Source organism: Papaver somniferum, chromosome 9 (genome assembly GCF_003573695.1).
Source record: "Papaver somniferum cultivar HN1 chromosome 9, ASM357369v1, whole genome shotgun sequence".
In the NCBI taxonomy this organism is placed as follows: domain Eukaryota; kingdom Viridiplantae; phylum Streptophyta; class Magnoliopsida; order Ranunculales; family Papaveraceae; genus Papaver; species Papaver somniferum.
Genome location: NC_039366.1, coordinates 16652460 through 16671914, shown reverse-complemented (window position 1 = coordinate 16671914; position 19455 = coordinate 16652460). Strand labels below are relative to the sequence as shown.

Below are 19455 nucleotides of genomic sequence, written 5' to 3'. Positions count from 1 at the left end.
TTGTTGTGCAACTCTCCAACTATTTGCTCTTCTTAATTCATCTTGCACACTAGCTCGAAGTGCAACTCTTTGATTTTCGGCCGCATGTTCCTCCATAGTGGGTGCTTAAATGGCAAACATTCATGTTTGCCACACCCATAGGAAGGGGCCTAAGTACTTGAGATGCAACAAAAAAACATACTCTTGAAATAACTAGTCAACCTTAGTTTTTAATGAGAAGCTTGGACTCCTGTACATCAACTTGGTTTTACCAGTTTGTGAAACTACTGAACAAAATGCTGTGGAAATGTCTAAGATTTGAGACACCATGGACTTGTTGGTTTCTCGTGTAGGCAAAGGTCATGAAAACAAAGAGATCACACCATTCACCGAATTCGATTTCAAAGGTGTCTTGTATAAGTTAGGACTCAGTGGCACCAAATCAAGGGTTTTAGAACCTTTCCTCAAGACCTGTGCATGTAATTTCCAGCTACAGTTCTCACCAGTCTGGTAAAAATGTAATCGACATTCTTTATAATAGTATTCAAATAATAGTTGCAGTATAGACCTAACAGGCATTTTAATAACTTGCAGAAAAATAACTGTACAGGGGTTGCATATTTCTTTCTAATCCCAGAAAATTGGATCTTGTTTTTTCAGATATAAAGTAATTTCAGACATACATTACTGGTTTTGAAACACCCAACAGTGTTCGTTGTTGTGAATTTGAAACCTCTTTATAAAAGATATTGGGTCTCACAAGGCAGCCACATAACCTCGAGTCCATGTCATCTTCTTGGCATCTGCCAGATCCAAAAACAGACCAATCTAAATCTCGCATCCTCCATTAGTCTTTAATCTGAGAAACGACCACCTGCACACGAACATCTCTCTTTAAGTATTTATCCTCTCAAGATTTGACATTCAACGAAGGGAGTCAGAAGGCAAAGGGGAAAGAGGCCATTAATGTCATCAAGTAAAACAAATTGAGTCCCAACCTACATGAGAAAAGACATATAAGCTCATATGACGAACGGAAGAACTCAAATGACAAGCAACCCACTGCACTCATTGGTTTATCTTAGCTTGCCAACGTACACTGAATGCCGTCCAAAAGTTCCTCACACAGACTAACTTAGTTAGCAGAAGCCTATGAGCTTTCTGACGAAGAACCCACAAGTGCTCATATAAGCAACTACTTTTGATTCTTTGGATTATCCTGATTGGAGTCTATATAAAAGTATAAATTTCCTAATAACACAACAAACCACACATCCCACTGAAAAGATTATCCTTCGGTTCACAACAAAAAGTCAGGCAACTGATGCAGTAGTTCTAGAAAAACTTATAACCATGATAAAAGTATAAAAGATATTACTCCATGTCATCTCCAAATTAACAAAACAAGCATAGACAACAACATTAAAGATACGCAAGATAATCTACATACCGCCACCGACATATTCATCTCAGCAATTCCTTCAGTTCTGTAGCAGCTCTTGGTAATTCAATTGACGTTCAAATACCTTCATTAGTCCAGGAACTTGTTGCTCATATTTATTCACAAATTTCTCCAAGAAAGACTCATCTTCACAAAGTGTAGTTAGAGAAATGTTTTCTTTAATCAAACCCCTGGAGACCAAAACCTTGATAACAGAACACCTTGGGATAATCTTGTCCTGCAAACTACAACAAAAAACTATTGGGTTCTCAACAACTATTGATGAATCATAATCCATTTCATGCACAAGGAAATTCACAACCGCCATAATCTTGTTCTCAGAGGCCTTAAAACACTTAGGATCCTTCCTGAATGCTGATTGAATTTGATCCTCAGACCAACCCCCACATTTCTCGAAAACTTCCACTTTGTTTCTCCAACTAGCTTCACTCATTTGTGTCAGCATATACACAGCTTTAAAAAATTTGATTTCCAAATGATTAAAACCCATTTCTTTAACCTTTTCTAGGTTTTCTACAAATCTATTCGCCGTAAATACTTTTGGATGTAGGATTATATACTTAATAATATTGGCTTCAGGAACACCTTCATTTCTCAAAAGATCTACATTTACCATCACTCTTTTAACTCGGTCCGCACTGATAATCCACGCATCTCGTTTAATCATTTGATTGACGTTTTCATCAGACTGAACAATGCTCTTAAGTGCATCAAATGAAGGAATAATTTCTTTACTTAAGGCTCGCTTCAGTATTGCTGGGGAACTTGAGATGAAGTCGGCAAGGTCAATTTCAGAAAGCCCTTTTGATTTGAAGAAATCTAGTTTGGGTTTAAGGGTTTCATTAGGATTGGACAAGAGGATGGATGGATCCCTATTGATTAGCTTGGAAATGTGGGGTTCAGTAAATCCATATGCTGTCAGCAATTTTAAGACTGAATCTGGTTTGGTTGTGGTTTTGAATTTGAGTTTTTTAGAAGCAGGAATTGCTTGATTTTCAGATAATCCACACGACTTAATCAAATAAGAAACCACAAATGAATTCGAAGAAGAAGATGAAGTAACATTACCATCAGCAGTAGCAGCAGCAGTAGCAGTAGAGAAGGAGGAGTAAATAGAATTAACCCTAGAATTTTTAATTAGAACATTTTTATTTTGTGATGTAAAAAGATAATACTTAGCTGTTGGTGCAAATGATGAAGAAGAAGATTCTCCATTGATGAGCTGCTTTCTCAGAGTTCCACCCAATTTGTAAAACAGAGATCGAAACATTTCTCCTTTCAACTGAAACAATGAAGAAGAAGAAGAAGAAAAAGAGTGCGAGATTAAGCTTCAGAGGGAAGTATGAAACCTAAAATCTTGTAAAACCTAGAACTTCCCCATTTACGAATCAAGCGGGCTTTTCATATTTGGTCCGTTTTATCAACGGGATACAGACTTTTATTGGCCTGGTCCAGAGTCCTCGAGGCAACCTGAGTCTTTAATCAAGCTTCAATATGTTTGAGTTTTGCTGATTCTACTGCTGAATCTGACTTAGCACGGGTCAGATGTCGGACCGTTTAGTTTGAGTCAGATTTAAATCGCACGAGTCAGATGACAGATCGTTTAGTTTGAGTCGGATTTAAATCCCTACCTGAATCAGATCCAATTCCAAACTACATGACCCGTTTGAGTCGATAAACAAAATACCCTTGGCTCGGGGATTAAGCTGTGACTCACATACTTTTGAGTCCAAAACACAATCATATTGAATCCGATCTGGATAAGTCAGGTAGTTTCAGTCAGATTCGGACTAGTCAGACTAGGGCTGCACAAGATCCGCCCACGATACCCAAACCCACCCGTACCCGCTAAATCCGTGGGTTTTTAATCCATACCCGCCCGTTGTGGGTGCGGGGTTGGTTATGAAAAAAAAAACCCGCTGTTTATGGGTGCGAGGTTGGTTTAAGCTAATACCCGCCCATACCCACCCAAAAAACCCGCAGATTATATACCATTAGATAAAACTAATCCTAGTCGTCCATTATGAAACCCTAATACTAGTAGATAGGATAACTGATAACCCTCGTTCACTTTCTACACTCTTCTTTCTGTTCGACCTCTCCTCTTCTTCCTCCTCAGTTCTTCTTCTTCACCTACGAACGACAATTACCAGAAATCTTCACCAGAAATCGACAACAACAACTTCGAATCTTCATCAGAAATCGACAACAATCGAAAAATCAACAAATTCAACACTTAATCTTCATCTGTGAACTTCCTACGTATGAATATTTTGGGGGTTTTGTTTTTTTTCTCACTTAATCAAGGAGAATAGAAGTTACTCTAAATACTTGAATATAAAGCGGGTTTAAACCCGTTTAAACCCATACCCGCCCAACCCGTAGCGGGCGGGTAACAAAACCCGCCCGCTGTTTGTGGGTGCGGGGTTGGTTATGAAAAAAAAAACCCGCAGTCTGTGGGTGCGAGGTTGGTTTTAGCTTATACCCGCCCATACCCGCCCATGTGCAGCCCTAAGTCAGACTGAGAGAAATACAAACATGATGTTAATTTTGCCAGTTATGTTGATTGAATGTTTACCATGAATTTCAATGCCAAGATTTTAGGTACAAAAGAGCTCCGAAGCAAACATCTATATTGAAGATGATTACGAATAATCTGCGCAGTGGCTGGTTCGACGAGTTGGGCAATAATAACGAAATAAACAAAAGTAACATACACAAACCCTGACAGAAACAATTAGCTTAATCATTGTCAGAAGCCCTCGTCTCTTTCTACTTCAATCTCGTCGCTTGGTTTATGAGATCTCTCAAAAAATTGCTAAATCATGATGCCAATTATCACTATATTTTAAAATACATAACCTGAAAGAAAAAAATGTACAGCTTCTGTAAAGAGTTTGCTAATGTCTGTCAAAATGTTCCCTGCTGGAGGTTATATGAACCTCTCCCTTTTCTCTGCTATTTCTCTCTATTATTCTCAGAAGCAGTTGATATGATTCCAAGTATAGACGAGTAAAAGAATCTCTATGGAGTTAAGGCAAGAGCAGAGAGAAAAGAACAATATCTGCCGAGCAGATAGAGGAAGCTTAAACCAACTTCCCTGCCTCGAAAACCAGGTACGGGAAATGAGAGGGAGTCAAATCCAGGGGTTAATTAGACCGTGGAAAAGGATGCATATACAAACACCCGAATCCCAAAACCAAGGTGGATTCTGACCAAAAGCCCGATTCTCTGCAAGAATTAAAACAAATCCATGTATGAGAAACTTGATTCCTAATGTAGCAAGATGCAGAAGGCACTTAGGTTATGCAAAAATGAGGTGTGCATTTCATTAATAAGGTTTATATCGGGCATGAAAACTACAAACATGATTGCAGTGTACATAACAGTATAAATTTCTTAATAAAACAGCAAACTACACATCCTGTCGAGAAGATGCATCCTTCGTTTCATAACCAAAAACCAGTCGTCCAATACAGTACTTCTAGATAAACTTATAGGCATGACAAGAGTAGAGTAGAAAAGATAAAATTACTGCTCCATGTAATATATTTTTCGCCTTTATTTTTACATATGAAGATGCAAAATTTTCATTTCCGAAATTACAAAGTAAGCATAGAGTAAAGCATTAAAAATATGCAAGAATTAAGGTGAATTCAAATAATCTACACACATAGAGTGAACTAAAGTGAATTCACACCGCAGACAAGGATGCATATCTGTAGCCAAAAGCAACAAGTGATGGGACAAACATGAAGGCAGCGAGAAGGTGCAAAATTAGCATACCATGTCAGAAGTTGATGATCTCTAATCATGTGTCACCGTAGATTGAGAGGGTTCCCCTCCACTGGAAGAAATGGGTCCAGTCCACTATTAGATTTAATGTTTGAATGCTGGGACCTGACATTGCACTTGGTTTTAGAATCTTAATGTGCAGACAGAAGCCTAATGTGCTTTCTGACGAATAACTCACAAATGCTCATACAAGCAGCTACTTTTGATTCTGATTACATGATTGCACTCTATACAACAGTATAAATTTCCAAACAAAACAGCAAACCAACATCCTCCCGAAAAGATACATCTTTCGGTTCACAACCAAAAATCAGGCATCCGATACAGTAGTTCTAGATAACTTATAGCCATCACAAAAGTATAAAAGATAAAATTACTACTCTATGAAATATAATTTTCATTATTTGTACGTAAGAGGAGGCAAAATTTTCATTTCCAAAAACCAAATCAAGCATAGAGTAAAAAGTTAAAGATATGCAAGAATTAAAGTGAATTCAAATAATCTACATACCGCTACCCAATATTAGCAATTCCTTCACTTCTGCAATAGCTTTTGGTAATTCAACTTCCCTTCGAATACCTTCATTAGTCCAGGAACCTCTTGCTCATATTTGTTCACAAATTTCTCCATAAAAGACTCATCTACCAAGGTAGCAAGTGTACCTAAAGAAATGTTTTCTTTAATGAAACCCCTGGAGACTAAAACCCTGATAACAGAACACCTTGGGATAATCTTATCCTCCAGGCTACAGCAAAAAACTACTGGGTTTTCAGCAACAATAGATGAATCATAACTCATCTCATTCACAAGAAAATCCATAACCGCCATAATCTTCTTCTCAGAGGCCTTCATACAACCAGGATCCTTCCTTAACGCTGATTGCATTTGATCCTCAGTCCAACCCCCACATCTCTTGTAAACATCCATTTTGTTTCTCCAACTGGCTTCGCTCATTATTGTCAGCATATGAACAGCTTTAAGAAATGTCCTCTCTAACAAAACCCATTCCTTTAAATGACCAAAACCCATTCCTTTAACCTTTCTTAAGATCTCAACAAATCTATCGGCCGTAAATGATGTTGGATGTAAAATTAGATACTCAGAAATAATAGCTTCAGGGACACCTTCATTTCTGAAAAGCTCTACATTGACCATCACTTTTTTAACTCGATCTGCACTGATAATCAAAGCATCTCGTTTAATCATTTTAACAACGTTTTCATCCGACTGAACAACACTCTTAAGTGTATCAAATGAAGGAATTATCTTTTGATTTAAGTCTCTCTTCAGTATTCCTGGGAAACTTGAGATGAAATTGGCAAGGTCAATTTCAGAAAGCCCTTTTGATTTGAAGAAATCTAGTGTGGGTTCAAGGGTTTCATTAGGATTGGACAAGAGGATGGATGGATACTTATTGATTAGTTTAGAAATGTGAAGTTCAGTGAATCCATATGCTTTCAGAAAAACTAAGACTGTATCAGGAGTCTTTCTGGTTTTGAAATTGAGTTTTCTAGAAGCAGTAATAGCTTCGGTTCGTGATAATCCACATGAATTTATCAGATAAGAAACTACAAACGAATAATCAGAAGCAGAAGTAATATTACTATTACTAGAAGCGGCAGTAGAGAAGGAAGACAAAGTGGAAGTAACCCTAGGATTCTTAATTAGAACATTTTGATTTGGTGATGTAAAAAGATAATACTTAGCTGTTGATGCAAATGATGAAGAAGAAGATGATTCTCCATTGATGAGCTTCCTTTTCAGAGTTACACCCAATTTGTAAAACAGAGATCGAAACATTTCGCCCTTTCACCGGGAAAAAGAAGAACTAAGAGAGGCCAGACCGAATTAAGTATGAAAAGTGAAAACCCTAGAATTTACAGCTTCTGAAAATCAAGGGGCCGTTTCGTATTTAGTCCGTTTTTTCGGCACTATGGAAAGAAAAAACAGATGTTACAAGGGATGGGGTTGCGGTTGCACGGCCGGGGCTGTGTCACGCGGTTCAGTGCAGCAGGGGCTGCTTTTAGTGAAGTTTCAAATAATTGAGATGCAAAGTTTGAAGTAATTGAGATGCAAAGTTTGAAAAGATCTCTGGAGAAGCTTGTACAGTTTCAATGCCTGGATTAAAGTACAAAAGAGCTCAGAATCAAAACCTTTTATACTGGAGATGATTACAAGTACTCTCTGTCCAGTAAAATCAACAAATTGTGCAATAACAACCGTACAAACAAAAGTAACAATTAGCTTAATCGTCGTCAGAACCCCTTGTCTCTCGGTTGAAAAAGATCTCTCACCCAAAATACTGCCAATTACCAGTATATCAGAAAATACATAGAAAAATGTGCAACAGAGCTGGTACCCATCAAAGTTTCCGGTATGTGTATAGCTTCTGATAAGGAGTTTGTTAATGTCTGTCAGAATGTTTCCTGCTGTAGGTTAAATGAACCTCTCCCATTTCTCTGCTCCTTTTCTCTATTACTCTCAAAAGCAGTAAACATGATTTCAACTATAGTCATGGACTTGGAGTGAAGGATCTCTGTATGGAGTTAAAGCAATAGCAGAGAAAGAACAATATCCACCGAGCAGATAGACCAAGCTCAAACCGACTTCCATGCCTCGAAAATGAGGTACAGGAAATGACTAATGAGAGGGAATCAAAGCCGAGGGTTACTTAGACCTGGAAAATGACACATATACAAACACCCGAATATAGAGACCATGGTAGATTCTGACCAAGCCCAATTCTCTGCAAGAATTAAAACAGATCCATGTATGAGAAACTTGGTTTAGAATGCAGAATTCACTTAGGTTACATTTCATTATTAAGGTTTTAAGGCATATTGGGAACATAATGACCATAGGCGTTTACAACAATTAACCTGTAAATTACGTTTTGAATTTTAAACACCAGTAATCAGGCGTTGTTACCTAGGGTAGGTCCTAGACTAGAATATTTAAGGGGGTGGGTGGGGGCCGGGGGATAACTTAGCTGTTGAGAATTTACAGGAAAAAGTTTAACCCACATTGCAGATGAGAATGCATATCTGTAGCCAACCAACAAGTGATGAGACAAACATGACGGTGGCGAGAAGGTGCAAAGTTAGCATACCATGTCGGAAGTTGATGATCTCTAAATGTTTGTCACCATAACTTCTTGCGGATTTTGGGCTATTGAGAGGGTTCTCCTCCACTGGAAGTAATGGGTCCATCCCACCGTCAGATATAATGTTCGAATGCTGAGACCTGACATAGCACTTGGTTTTAGAATCTTGCTGCTCCTTTTGAGCTTGGCTTAGGCTTTGGAAGGAAGTCCCAAGAAAATTGTTACAAAAACATGAAACAGTTATGGATCTTGCATTATCTCATAGACTAGAGTTCTCGGGAAAGCAAAAACGAGAAAAGAAAAAGGAAATCAGAGCTTCAATTATCATCGAAACGAAATAATTAACCTACAGCACATAAAATCGTAATTCAAGAATACTCTTTCTTAATTCTATTTTCACGAGACAGACAGCACTGATAGGTTAAGCCAAAATATCCACAATAAGAACTAAATAACGTGCATTCCTTTGTAGAGAAAGTGTGGTAGCAGACATACCATGAGACGTGAAGTTCTCACAGTCAACTTCAACAATTTCTTGTATAATGGTCAACCCATGTCACTCACATCCTGTCACTAAATCATGTCTTTTGAACACTACTTCTATCAATCACAAAAACAAAACAAATGAAAATATGGTGACTGTCGACCACGAATCAACCGGAAAGGAATGCCCAAGGATTGTGATAACCGAAATGTGATAACCAAGTCCCTAAGCCTACAAATCTACTCTGAGAAGTGAAATCCCATTCTTGTGTAGCATTGGCCAAGACCCAAGAGCTTGCAATGTCAAACTGAACACTATGCATCAAACAAGCAACATATTTGCTTATAGATCAGATGATGCATGACCTGTATAGAATCCAAATTATTCCTTGTGCATAGTACGGATCAAGAGCTTGTAGGGTAAAACTAAAATGTATGAATCACACAAGAAACAGATTTGGTAATAAATTAGATGATGTATGACATGGTGAAATGCTGAAACCATGACAGCCACATTTCACATGTGGAAGAAAACTTGCACAAACCCAAGCATGTACCAACAGAGAGCCGGATGACAGAATAGAGCATGAGACATAAGCATATGAACAGACCCAAAGCAGGATGAAGAAAAGAAACAAGAGTAAGAGTTGGATTTCCCGAGTATCCTGACCGCCTGTTTCAAGGATGGAACGGATTAAACTAAAAGTTCAAGCTTCAACTATGTAAATCATTTGAAGAGTATGTGACAGCAAAATTGACCAAATCAGTTTATAATCTCAAGAAGGACAAACGAAGAATGTTCCAAGATCTTGATTTAACAATAATAGCTCATAGGATTAAACTAACTTTAAAGCATAGATTTTCACCTTCCTGCTCTGGAAAATAGCAGAACATCTCTTTGGCCTGTGACAGAGAACTAATACGACAAGCAACCAACTTGAATCTTGCCAACGCAACTTCATCCCAGTCCACATTAGAAGATAAACTTCCTTACCAAACAACTAAACATGCATATCATGTTCAAAACATACAATTTCGGTGGTGAAACCAAAATTCATACATCCCATACAGTAGTTGCAGTCTTGTAGATTAACATAGTGATAATAAAGAATAAAACAACTACTTTGTCACACTGTGTACACTGAAACATGTGAATTCAAATAATCTACGTACCTGTACCCACACATTCATCTCATCAGATCCCCTTCACCTCTGAAGTAAGTCTTGGTATTTAAGCTGGGATAGGAACACCTTCATTATTTCAGGAACTTCTTCCTCGTACTTCTTGACAAATTTCTCCAGAAAAGACTTGTCTACCATGGTTGAAAGTGAATTAATACAATTTTTTTCCTGAATCAGACCCTTGGAGACTAAAATCCTGATGACTGAACACCTTGGGATAATCCTGTCCTTCAGGCTATAGCCAAAAACTATTGGGGTTCTGGAAATACTTAATGAATTATAACCCATTTCGTTCACAAGAAAATTCATAACCGCCATAATCTTTTTTTCAGAGACCGTCATACAATAAGGATTTTTCCTAAATGCTGCTTGAATTTGATCCTCAGACCAACCCCATCTCTTGTAAACATCCTCTTTTTTTTTCCAGTTGACTTCACTCAATGATGTCAATGTTTGTATAGCTCTGAGAAATGTGGCTTGTGAATGATCAAAACCCAGTTCTTTAACCTTCTCTACAATCTCTTTAAATCTATTGGTATCTTGCGCAAATGCTCTTGGTTGGCGGATTAAATACTTTGATATTTTAGATTCAGATACACCTTCATTTCTCAAAAGCTCTAGGTTGAGCATCAACCTTTTAACATGGGTTTGACTGAGAATCCAATAATTTCGTGTAATCATTTTAATGACGTTTTGGTCAGAGTGAACAATGCTCTTAATGATATCAAAGGAAGGGATAATTCCTTTATTAAAGCTCTGCATGAGGATCTTTGGGTCATCTGATATTAAGTTGGCAAGATCAAGTCCACAAAGCCCTATGGATTTGAAAAAATCTAATTTTGGTTTAAGGGTCTTATCTGGTTTGTATGAGAGGATGGCTGGGTATTTAGGGATTAGTTTAGAAACGTGGGATTCAGTAAATCCGTAAGTTCTAAGTAAAGTTAAGACTGAATCGGGATTAGAAGTGGTCATGAAATTGAGTTTTTCAGAAGCAGTAATAGCTTGATTTTCAGACAATCCACATGAATTTATAAGATAGGAAACCACAAATGAGGAAGAATCGGAAGTAAGATTACCATCACTAGTGGTAGTAGTAGAGAAGGAATAAAAGATGGAAGTAACCCTAGATTTTGAAATTACAACATTTGGATCTTGTATTCTGAATAGAAAATACTTAGCTGTTGATGACGAAGAAGAAGATACTCCATTGATGATGGCAGCCGTTCTCTTCAGATTAACTCCCAATTTACACCACAAAGATCGATACATTTTGCCTTTCGTCCGAAAACGAAAAAGAAGAAGAAAAAGAGAAGAGAGTCTGCGGGACTGAGATTTAGAGGGGAAGTGTCAAAAAACCTAAATTTGAGCGAGCCGGGTATGGTTGCGGGTAAATTTAAGCGGGTCGTGCTAATACGACGGGTGCGGGCGGGTTTGTGCAGCCTGCCTAGCAAGGGATATGGAATGAGTGTTTTTAACCATCATTTACTACCAAATTGAGTGAGAGACCGAATGAAAGAGTGTTTTGTGACCGTGGAAATCTTAAAAAATAGACTAAGTGGCTGATATTTATCCGTTTGAAGAGAAAAATTCCCTCCAAGCGGTTTAACATATGCCTCCTCGTAGTTTTTTTTCTTTAATAATAAAACCTAATTGTTAGTCCCGCACCTAAGAGTTTTAAATTAATAAAATTAGGTTTGAGAGGCGAATTTTCAGCCGCTCAATGTGTTTTTTTTTCTAAACGGCTGATTTTCAGCCGCTTAGTATCCACTTTTACCCACTCATTCGATTTAATGAGTATGAGTGATTATTGATGAATGAGTGGGTATTCTCACTCCAGCACCTAATTTGAGCAAATCTAGTAATACTCATTCTTGAGCAAATCTAGTGATACTCATTCATATTGAATAAGCAGGTCAGATTGATAAGGGGATGTAGAAAAATCCTTACATAAACAGACCAGACCACAGATACCTGACATAAAAAATTCACTCCAACGAAAACTTTGTTGCATAAAAAGAAAACAACCATGGCTGACAGCGATTATAATACCGCTAACAACAACAAGAAAACCCATCCTCCATTAGACGCATATGATATAACTTTTCTCAAAACTTATGTATAGATCATCATCATCTATTTCCCTCTGAAATTCAGCTTTTTAATCGCATCGTAATGTCGTTTTTTTTGGTTTTTTGGTTGTAGGTTTTGGGACCGTATATTTCGATTGTATCTACAACTGAGAAAGAATTGAAGAACTTGGCTCCGAAGATTTAACAAATTACGTGGTATTTAAGGAGTCTGATACTGGTTTGGCTCCACCAAGCCAGTGGGATCTTAAAGTTGATGAAGCAATGTTAACCAGCGAACAAGAAAAATCACTTATGGTATGTTTAACTTAACCCATTAAAATGAATCCAATATTATATGTAAAAAACTAATACGAATTCAAGATCATTGTGGATTTTTATTTGAGGGTTTAGTGGGTAGGTATGACCGGTCCCAACAGTGCAACGCAATGATTGTCGGATATGAGTTCCAGTTGTCAGTTATGAGTATGTGTGCATCACATGTATGCTAGAGAAAATGAGTTGGTTGAGATAGTTATAAAGAGGTTTTACAACTGAGTTTGACATATTTTAACCACCAAGAACATATGTGGCTTCATTTGGCTTGACAACAAAAAAGGTGGCAGTTGAAAAGCAGATTGACGGTTAGAGGAACTACCATATGGGACACATGGCTGGCTGTTCCATGCGTGTACAAGTGTTGTGCACGGTTTTTTGCTTTGTAACTATTGTATAAATAGTGCTAGAGACATTAGAAATCAGTAGGAGAGAGTTGGTAGAGTTAGTCTCATATTTTGAGATAATAAGGCATCACCAAGAGGGTGATGTCCTTTTTTGGTCCATGTGATGGCCAAGTTTTGTAATCTTCCTTTAGTCCAATAAAATGGGTTTGTTGCGGTATATCTTTGTGTTCAATACGTTGCTGATTTGTATGAGAATTATTTAAGTGCATGGCAAACCTCTTATGCTTACGAGGGCATAAAGAGTTGGAGAGAAATAAGAAAAGACTTTTGTAGCATAATTTCTTAAGAGTCAAGAAAAATGCATGCTTTAATGCAAGTATGCAAGGCTGAGTACTTGTGGGTGAAGTTGATTCACTAAACCGTTGTGTTGTCGGGTTACATTTGCACAGAAAATTTGAGGTGCATTTGCGCGTGTGACAGTAGGGAAGATAAACCCTAGATAATTCCCGTTTATACACTTTTGTTTCTTGTTCCGTGCGTCGTCTTTTTGTTGTGGTCATCTTGGTTCCTTAATTTGTGCCCCCTCGGCCCTGTGATTAGAATTTTTACTGCAGGTCTCTGTATAGAGTAGTTCTAAATCGTAGTGGGTTTTAAAATCAAGTCGTCGTCAATTTCTAGTTTGTTTTTGAATATATAAGTTGCAAGGTGTACAGAGATATTCTTAACCCGAATAAGGAAGATGCACAATAAATGACGTAAAGCAAGTTGCAAAGGTATTGTTGTATTTTTATACGATGATTAGTTATGTGTGCTTTTTTTTATCGGTAAGAAACTTGATTTTCGAACATTTTTTTTCTGCAATATGTTGTTGGACTAGATGAAAAATACGCACCAACTGACACTGAAAAAGGAATGCGCGTTGGGTAAGTATTTTTATTCTGTTTGTATGTGTGTGTGGAAGCTATTATTCCCATTTCCTGAGCACTCGCTTTTTCCACTCCCTATTATTTCAGGGTTGACCAAGTTAAACATAAGATTAATATGGCCTTACCAGTAAGGATTGACCCAACTGTTACAATGATGACCGTAGAAAAAAATCATATGTTATTTACAAGAATGTTGGTGGATGCAAAGATCAGATTGAAAGGAAGCGAGAGGTGCTTTTAACCTCTTTCATTATCTCGTTGAAAATCATGTACTTACAAGCAGTTTTTCGGCACTAGATAATTACCATGAGGTGCTCATCCTGTCTGTGGTTTCGTCGTTAGGTTGTCGAGCTACTAGTGCTTCACCCATAAAAATTTGTGAAATTTGGGATTGATCCTCTCCGAAGGGTATTCTCTGCTATGGTCCACCTGGTACTGGAAAAACACTACTTGCTAATGCCATTGGGGGTGCACGCTTTGATGATAGTGTTGGCGGAGATGACGAAGTTCAACGTGCAATGCTTGAACTCATAAACCATATTGATGGATTCGATCCATGAGGAAACATTAAAGTACTCATGGAAACTAACAGGTTTGAAATCTTTCTCTGATGTTTTTGATTATGTAATAATTCAGTTGCCTTTTGGTTTAATTTGTTTTTGTTGTTCAGTTTCTAAATTTTCTATGTATGTAAAATGCTTCTTATTCTTGTTCATATTGTTTCACTACATCATGTCTTCCTATATTTTGGTTTTGCCTGACACTTTGGACCCCGTTTTATTGCTCCTGGACGATTGGACCGTAACGTTAAATTTGGGTTACCTGATCTGGAAAGCAGGACCCAGATTTTTAAGATCCACACTAGAAGCATGAATGTTCAAAGTAGTATTAGGTTTGAGCTCCTAGCTCGGCTTACCCCAAATTCTACCAGTAAGAGTTATTGGAATTTCTTTTATTTCTTTTTACTAGTTTTTTTTTAGGTGTTTGCTTTCCGAAACAAATATATGTTATTCGCGGTTCGTTTTTGCATTATGAATTACAGAAATGTTCTCACTTTACATCCTAAACAACGTCACTGAGAAGAATATGAACCTTACCATTGCCTTGTTTCAAATCCAGATTTTTTAGTAAATAAGCAAACATTGTGAATATAAACAGATGAGACCTAGTGGTTAAAGTATTTATTCACATTGGGTTGGCAAAAATTATTGCAGTTGCAATTACCACTGAATTAGAATTTCAATTTAAGATAGATAATCAGCTTGCTAATAGTTTAAGATGGGTTTGTTTGTTGGTTTAGGGCAATGCGTTTACAACATAATGCTACTCCATTTGTAGATATCTGTTTGCGGATCACTTATTTTATTTTTTTTTGATTTTGCACAACCAAGAGCGGATATAAGGATTTTATGTACCGAGGCAGGAATGTATGTAATTAGGGCAAGGGGAAAGACAAATTAGTGAGAAATATTTCCAAGATGTCGTGGAAAAGTGTTGGAATTTTTTATTACATTTATTTTATATGAGTGAAAATTGATTTCAAATGTTAAAGTCCAAGAGGTTTGTTTTGGGTCATGTCTCTTCACCATAAGACACTTAATGCACAAGTGTTATGGAGAGTCACCTATGGATGAAGAGACACCTTGTAGAGTCACTATTGACTCTATAAATACCCACCTCCTGTTTTGATTATACATGGGTTTTTCACAAGTTTTTGAGACGCAGAATTTATATCAAGAGTCAGAGTCATTTAAGAGCACAGTAATCGTTAACATTCGCTGGCCTAATAGTAATGTAGTGCTACTTATTATAAGGCGTGATCGTTGTACCTTATAGGAAAGAGGATTACCTCGTCTCCGTAGAACCGTGAGCACCATCCGTAGAACCGTGAGCATCATATGCGGGGATGAATTGTCTTTAAGGAAAGAGGATTACCTCGTCTCGATCAACCAATTCGATAAGTCTTTCTAACTCTCTTCTTATTATTATTGTGTTTGTTGCATGATCATGATTTCCGAGAAACCGAAAGCGCATATATTTTCCAACAAAAAGGTAATTAAGGGATACAAGAAGTTTAGTGCCACTGCGAAGTACATGTCCTACCACTAAGGGAGCAATGATGCTGCATCATGTGCTTTCGACTTTGATGGCTTCTCATCACATTAAGTTCTATATAGTCAGGACCTCTTGAAATTAGCATAAATTGTATTTTTTACCTTTCATTTCTTTCTGGAGGTTTTGTGGAACATGGGTATCATCTTGTATCAAATTCAGAAGTAGTTCATAACTTTACATTATACCATTTCAAGCCTGTCATAATTATTGTTTACACGATGGCAACGACAGAGAGCACAATGCTACTTGGTTTCTCGCCTGTTGTACAATGATAGCCAGTTTATCGTCTTACGAGTTCGAACATATTTTTGCTTTTACGTATTCAGTTGTTGCTTTTGCATATACCGCACTACCGTCTCCACTAGACTCCTCGAATTTCCAGATGTGCACACACGAATACAGAGGTCTATAGGTGCAAACACTATTATAGAGATCTATATGTGCACACCATTCCTCGAGAATGAAACTAGGTGCGGTTTTTGGAACAACCATAATGATACAATAACCCAAAAATTGTACTGGAAAATGCAAAAGAAGCTGTCAAATACCAATTGTCAGAGTACGTATTTTTAAGCTGCCAGCTCTATTATTATCGAGATACACATACATGGATATAAAATCTAACGGCTTTGATGTGTACTCAGTCTTGATAGCAGGACTCACCGTTAAATTAAGTTGGTCATAAATCACGAAAAAGATAGCATACTTTGAATGTTGTGCAACTAAATCTGGTCCATCTGCAAGAACCTAAAAATCCACGCTAAATTAGAAGTCCAATAACCATAAGAATTTGCAAGATCATTCCATTTAGTGGATGACGAAAGACAAAGGACACAGACAGAGACCTAAAGCCTATTCCTATGCACCAGGTCAATTTATTATATTTTCCATATTAGGTGGCGTCAAACCGGTTGTGCCGCTATTGGAAAAAAACTGAGCGACAGTTATTCTAGTGAACAATATTAACAATATTAATAATATTGTTAGAAATAGTTTTTATCGTTGGCGGTTCTGATAATACCGCTCGGTGGAAAGTCTAGCGCCAACCACAAGTTCTTTGTCATCTATAAATAGGTAATTTTTAAAATAATAATTTACATTAAAGGTTTTTCTCTATTTCTCTCTTTTTCAATTAATTTTTCTTTTCAAAATTTCTCAAATGGTAGAATTTCAAACCGAACTTGATTCGGCAACGTAACTTGTTTTTTCTGGAATAATACTTGAAGGTATTGTTAAGAAGATATGTGATAGTTATAAAGAAATAAGTAAAGAGCAAGGAATTCTTCAAGTTTTAGATATTAACCAACTCAAACCTACAATGATTAAAAAGAAAAAAAGAGTTCAGGATAAGGAAAATCAAGGCAAAACAAATTTGAAGCCAAAGAAGAAGAAGATAAACAAAGAAAACTCCTTTGATGAGCGCATTAATTTGAATTTTTGTGAAGTGGAGAAGATAAACAAGATGAAGAACATTCCCCCAAGATTTTCATTTTTAATGTTTATATTTTTAATCACTATTGTCTAATATCATGTCTTACAAAATCTCACACCCCCTTAATGAGCGCAAGCAATCTGAAATGCGGGTGACAATTCAACCATTAGATTTTCAAGCATCAGAATTCGACCATCAGATCTCATAGGTCCCAAATAAAACTATTCCGTGTGAACATTAAATTGAGGCCCTTGGATTTCTGTGTTTGGTTTTCAACAGTGGGATTTCATTTTAAAGGGAGGATTTTTGTGTAAATACGATTAAGTTCAGGGATGCAATCATAATTCCACATGAGTCTTATCTTTTTTGGTACTTACAAATATGCCATTTTTATAATAATTATGATGTAAACTTCAAAACTTCATATCTTTTAAACTGTATGATGGATTCTCGCAAGTTTTATACGACCAGAAAGCTCTTCAAATTCTCTATGCAGAGAGCATAAATAAGAGGATCAAATTTTGAGTAGCATAAATAAGAGGATCAAATTTTGAGTTTAAAATATTTTATTTCTTCCGTAAACAAATATAAACAAATTGTAACGATAATTTATATACTTTGCTCTGATAATATTTATATATAACGTTCATCTCATAAAAAATGGATGTTGATTTTAACATGAACATATCCTAAAACAGCACGTGCACTCAACTTGTGACTATTAATGATTAATTCGAAGTATAACGAATTTGAAAATTTGACTCATATTGTTGAAAATTAAGCTTATATTTTATTCTTATTTCAATCTTACATTTTAATTAAAGTTATATTTTAATTTTATCTAATAAAAGTAAGACAAATATTACTACTTAAATTAAATAAAAGTTTGTTTCCTTAAAAAAAAAATACTTAGGCTCAAATAGACAATTAAGAAACTAAAACACAAATATTGAATACTATTTGGGAAACTCACTAAAAAAAATAAAAACAACTTCCAAATTGGAAGTTTTTTCCATTGATTTGACGACACTCCTTCCAACACCTTTGTTCAAGGTCCATCATGGTTAATTTCACCATCATTCATGTTTCGACCCGCTTGCTGAACTAAAGCAACACAGTTAATAATTTTATTATGGATTACAGTGAAGCGATGACTCAACCCATGCACATCATGATTGTTGAGGTTCATCGTTTCTTCTTGAAAGTTCTCAAATATTATTTCCCGGAATATTTGGGGTTGGAAAGCATCTGCAATTAAGAGAGCCTTGGTAAAAGGAAACATAAATTTTGCAAACACATTCATCTTATGTAATAGTAAATTTTGGACTTCGTCTTCTTATTTGATTTTTCATATTGGCTCTATTAAAAACTCTTTGGTTTTCGAAAACATGTTGGTTTCTATGAACTCAACCATGTTAATATTTTCAGCCACGCTCTTTAACAAACTGGAAGAGTGATGAAAATAATGGAAGATGTGTGAGTTTGAGAAATTCTAGAGTGATTTAGAAATTCTAGTGTGAGTTGAAATAAATTTGAAGTTGAGAATTTATAGGGGTGGGAATTCCTGACCGTTGGATGAAAATCAACTAAGAGACGTTCAGAGTAGCGAGAGATGGAATGACTACCGCTGACGCTTCTCTGACCTTCAAGCACTCTTATGACCATCGGGCCATAGAGTCCCTATCGTTCGTTGTAGACTCCATTGTGTATGGTAAGTGGTACATTTGTCACTTAGCCACTTATGTTTGCCACTTTTCCATACCCATAGTGGGTGCAAAAGAAGCAAACAAATTGAAATGCTATGTGCATAGGAATAGGCCCTAATATAACAATTTTTTACATTGCAGGTATCAAATTGGTGGTTCGTGTTTTCATCGATCATAGACAAATTTATAAAAATTAAATAACTAATTTAAGATTTTCTATGAAAATAAAACAGTTATTTTATAAGTTCGTGTCTATCAGCTGAATAAAGATTACATGAAGTTACATCCAATATATTAAGTGTGTGCCAAAAAACCTTGTTGTGAAACTTCATGACAATTATCCAAGATATTAACAACCTCCATTGAACTGTACACTTTTTATGTCTTGAACTTTTTTTCGTTTCATAACTTTAGGAAATCATTGTTATTTGAAATAATATATATTATTTACTTTTGAGAGGGAAAGTCATTAGGAACTCAGACCAGTCGGTATTATTTCTTCCTATTTTAGAGGATCCTCAC

General features: G+C 36.5%; 2 protein-coding genes and 1 pseudogene across 11 annotated transcripts; 1 reads left to right on the top strand and 2 right to left on the bottom strand.

The window, feature by feature from the left end:
• Positions 1-487: 487 nt before the first annotated feature.
• LOC113308645 lies at positions 488-2873 on the bottom strand. Its single transcript, XM_026557108.1, has 2 exons — positions 1430-2873; positions 488-853 (listed from the first exon to the last, which is right to left on the bottom strand). The coding sequence occupies exon 1, from the start codon at positions 2709-2711 to the stop codon at positions 1461-1463; it is 1251 nt and encodes a 416-aa protein (XP_026412893.1). The 5' UTR covers positions 2712-2873; the 3' UTR covers positions 488-853; positions 1430-1460.
• Positions 2874-4059: 1186 nt separating this feature from the next.
• LOC113309568 lies at positions 4060-11324 on the bottom strand. Of its 10 annotated transcripts, none has more exons than XR_003340668.1 (5): positions 8836-11324; positions 8347-8534; positions 5748-7983; positions 5228-5341; positions 4060-4672 (listed from the first exon to the last, which is right to left on the bottom strand). XR_003340668.1 is itself a non-coding variant. In XM_026558010.1 (3 exons), exon 2 carries the CDS (start codon positions 7035-7037, stop codon positions 5772-5774), a length of 1266 nt encoding a protein of 421 aa, XP_026413795.1. In that variant the 5' UTR covers positions 7038-7983; positions 8347-11324; the 3' UTR covers positions 4060-4672; positions 5748-5771. The 10 variants fall into 10 exon arrangements, 1 of the variants encoding a protein (XP_026413795.1); XR_003340669.1 differs by having other exon boundaries at positions 8347-8480; XR_003340667.1 differs by having other exon boundaries at positions 8347-9496; positions 9690-11324.
• Positions 11325-13612: 2288 nt separating this feature from the next.
• Positions 13613-16067, top strand: LOC113311471 (annotated as a pseudogene).
• The last annotated feature ends 3388 nt before the right edge of the window (positions 16068-19455 follow it).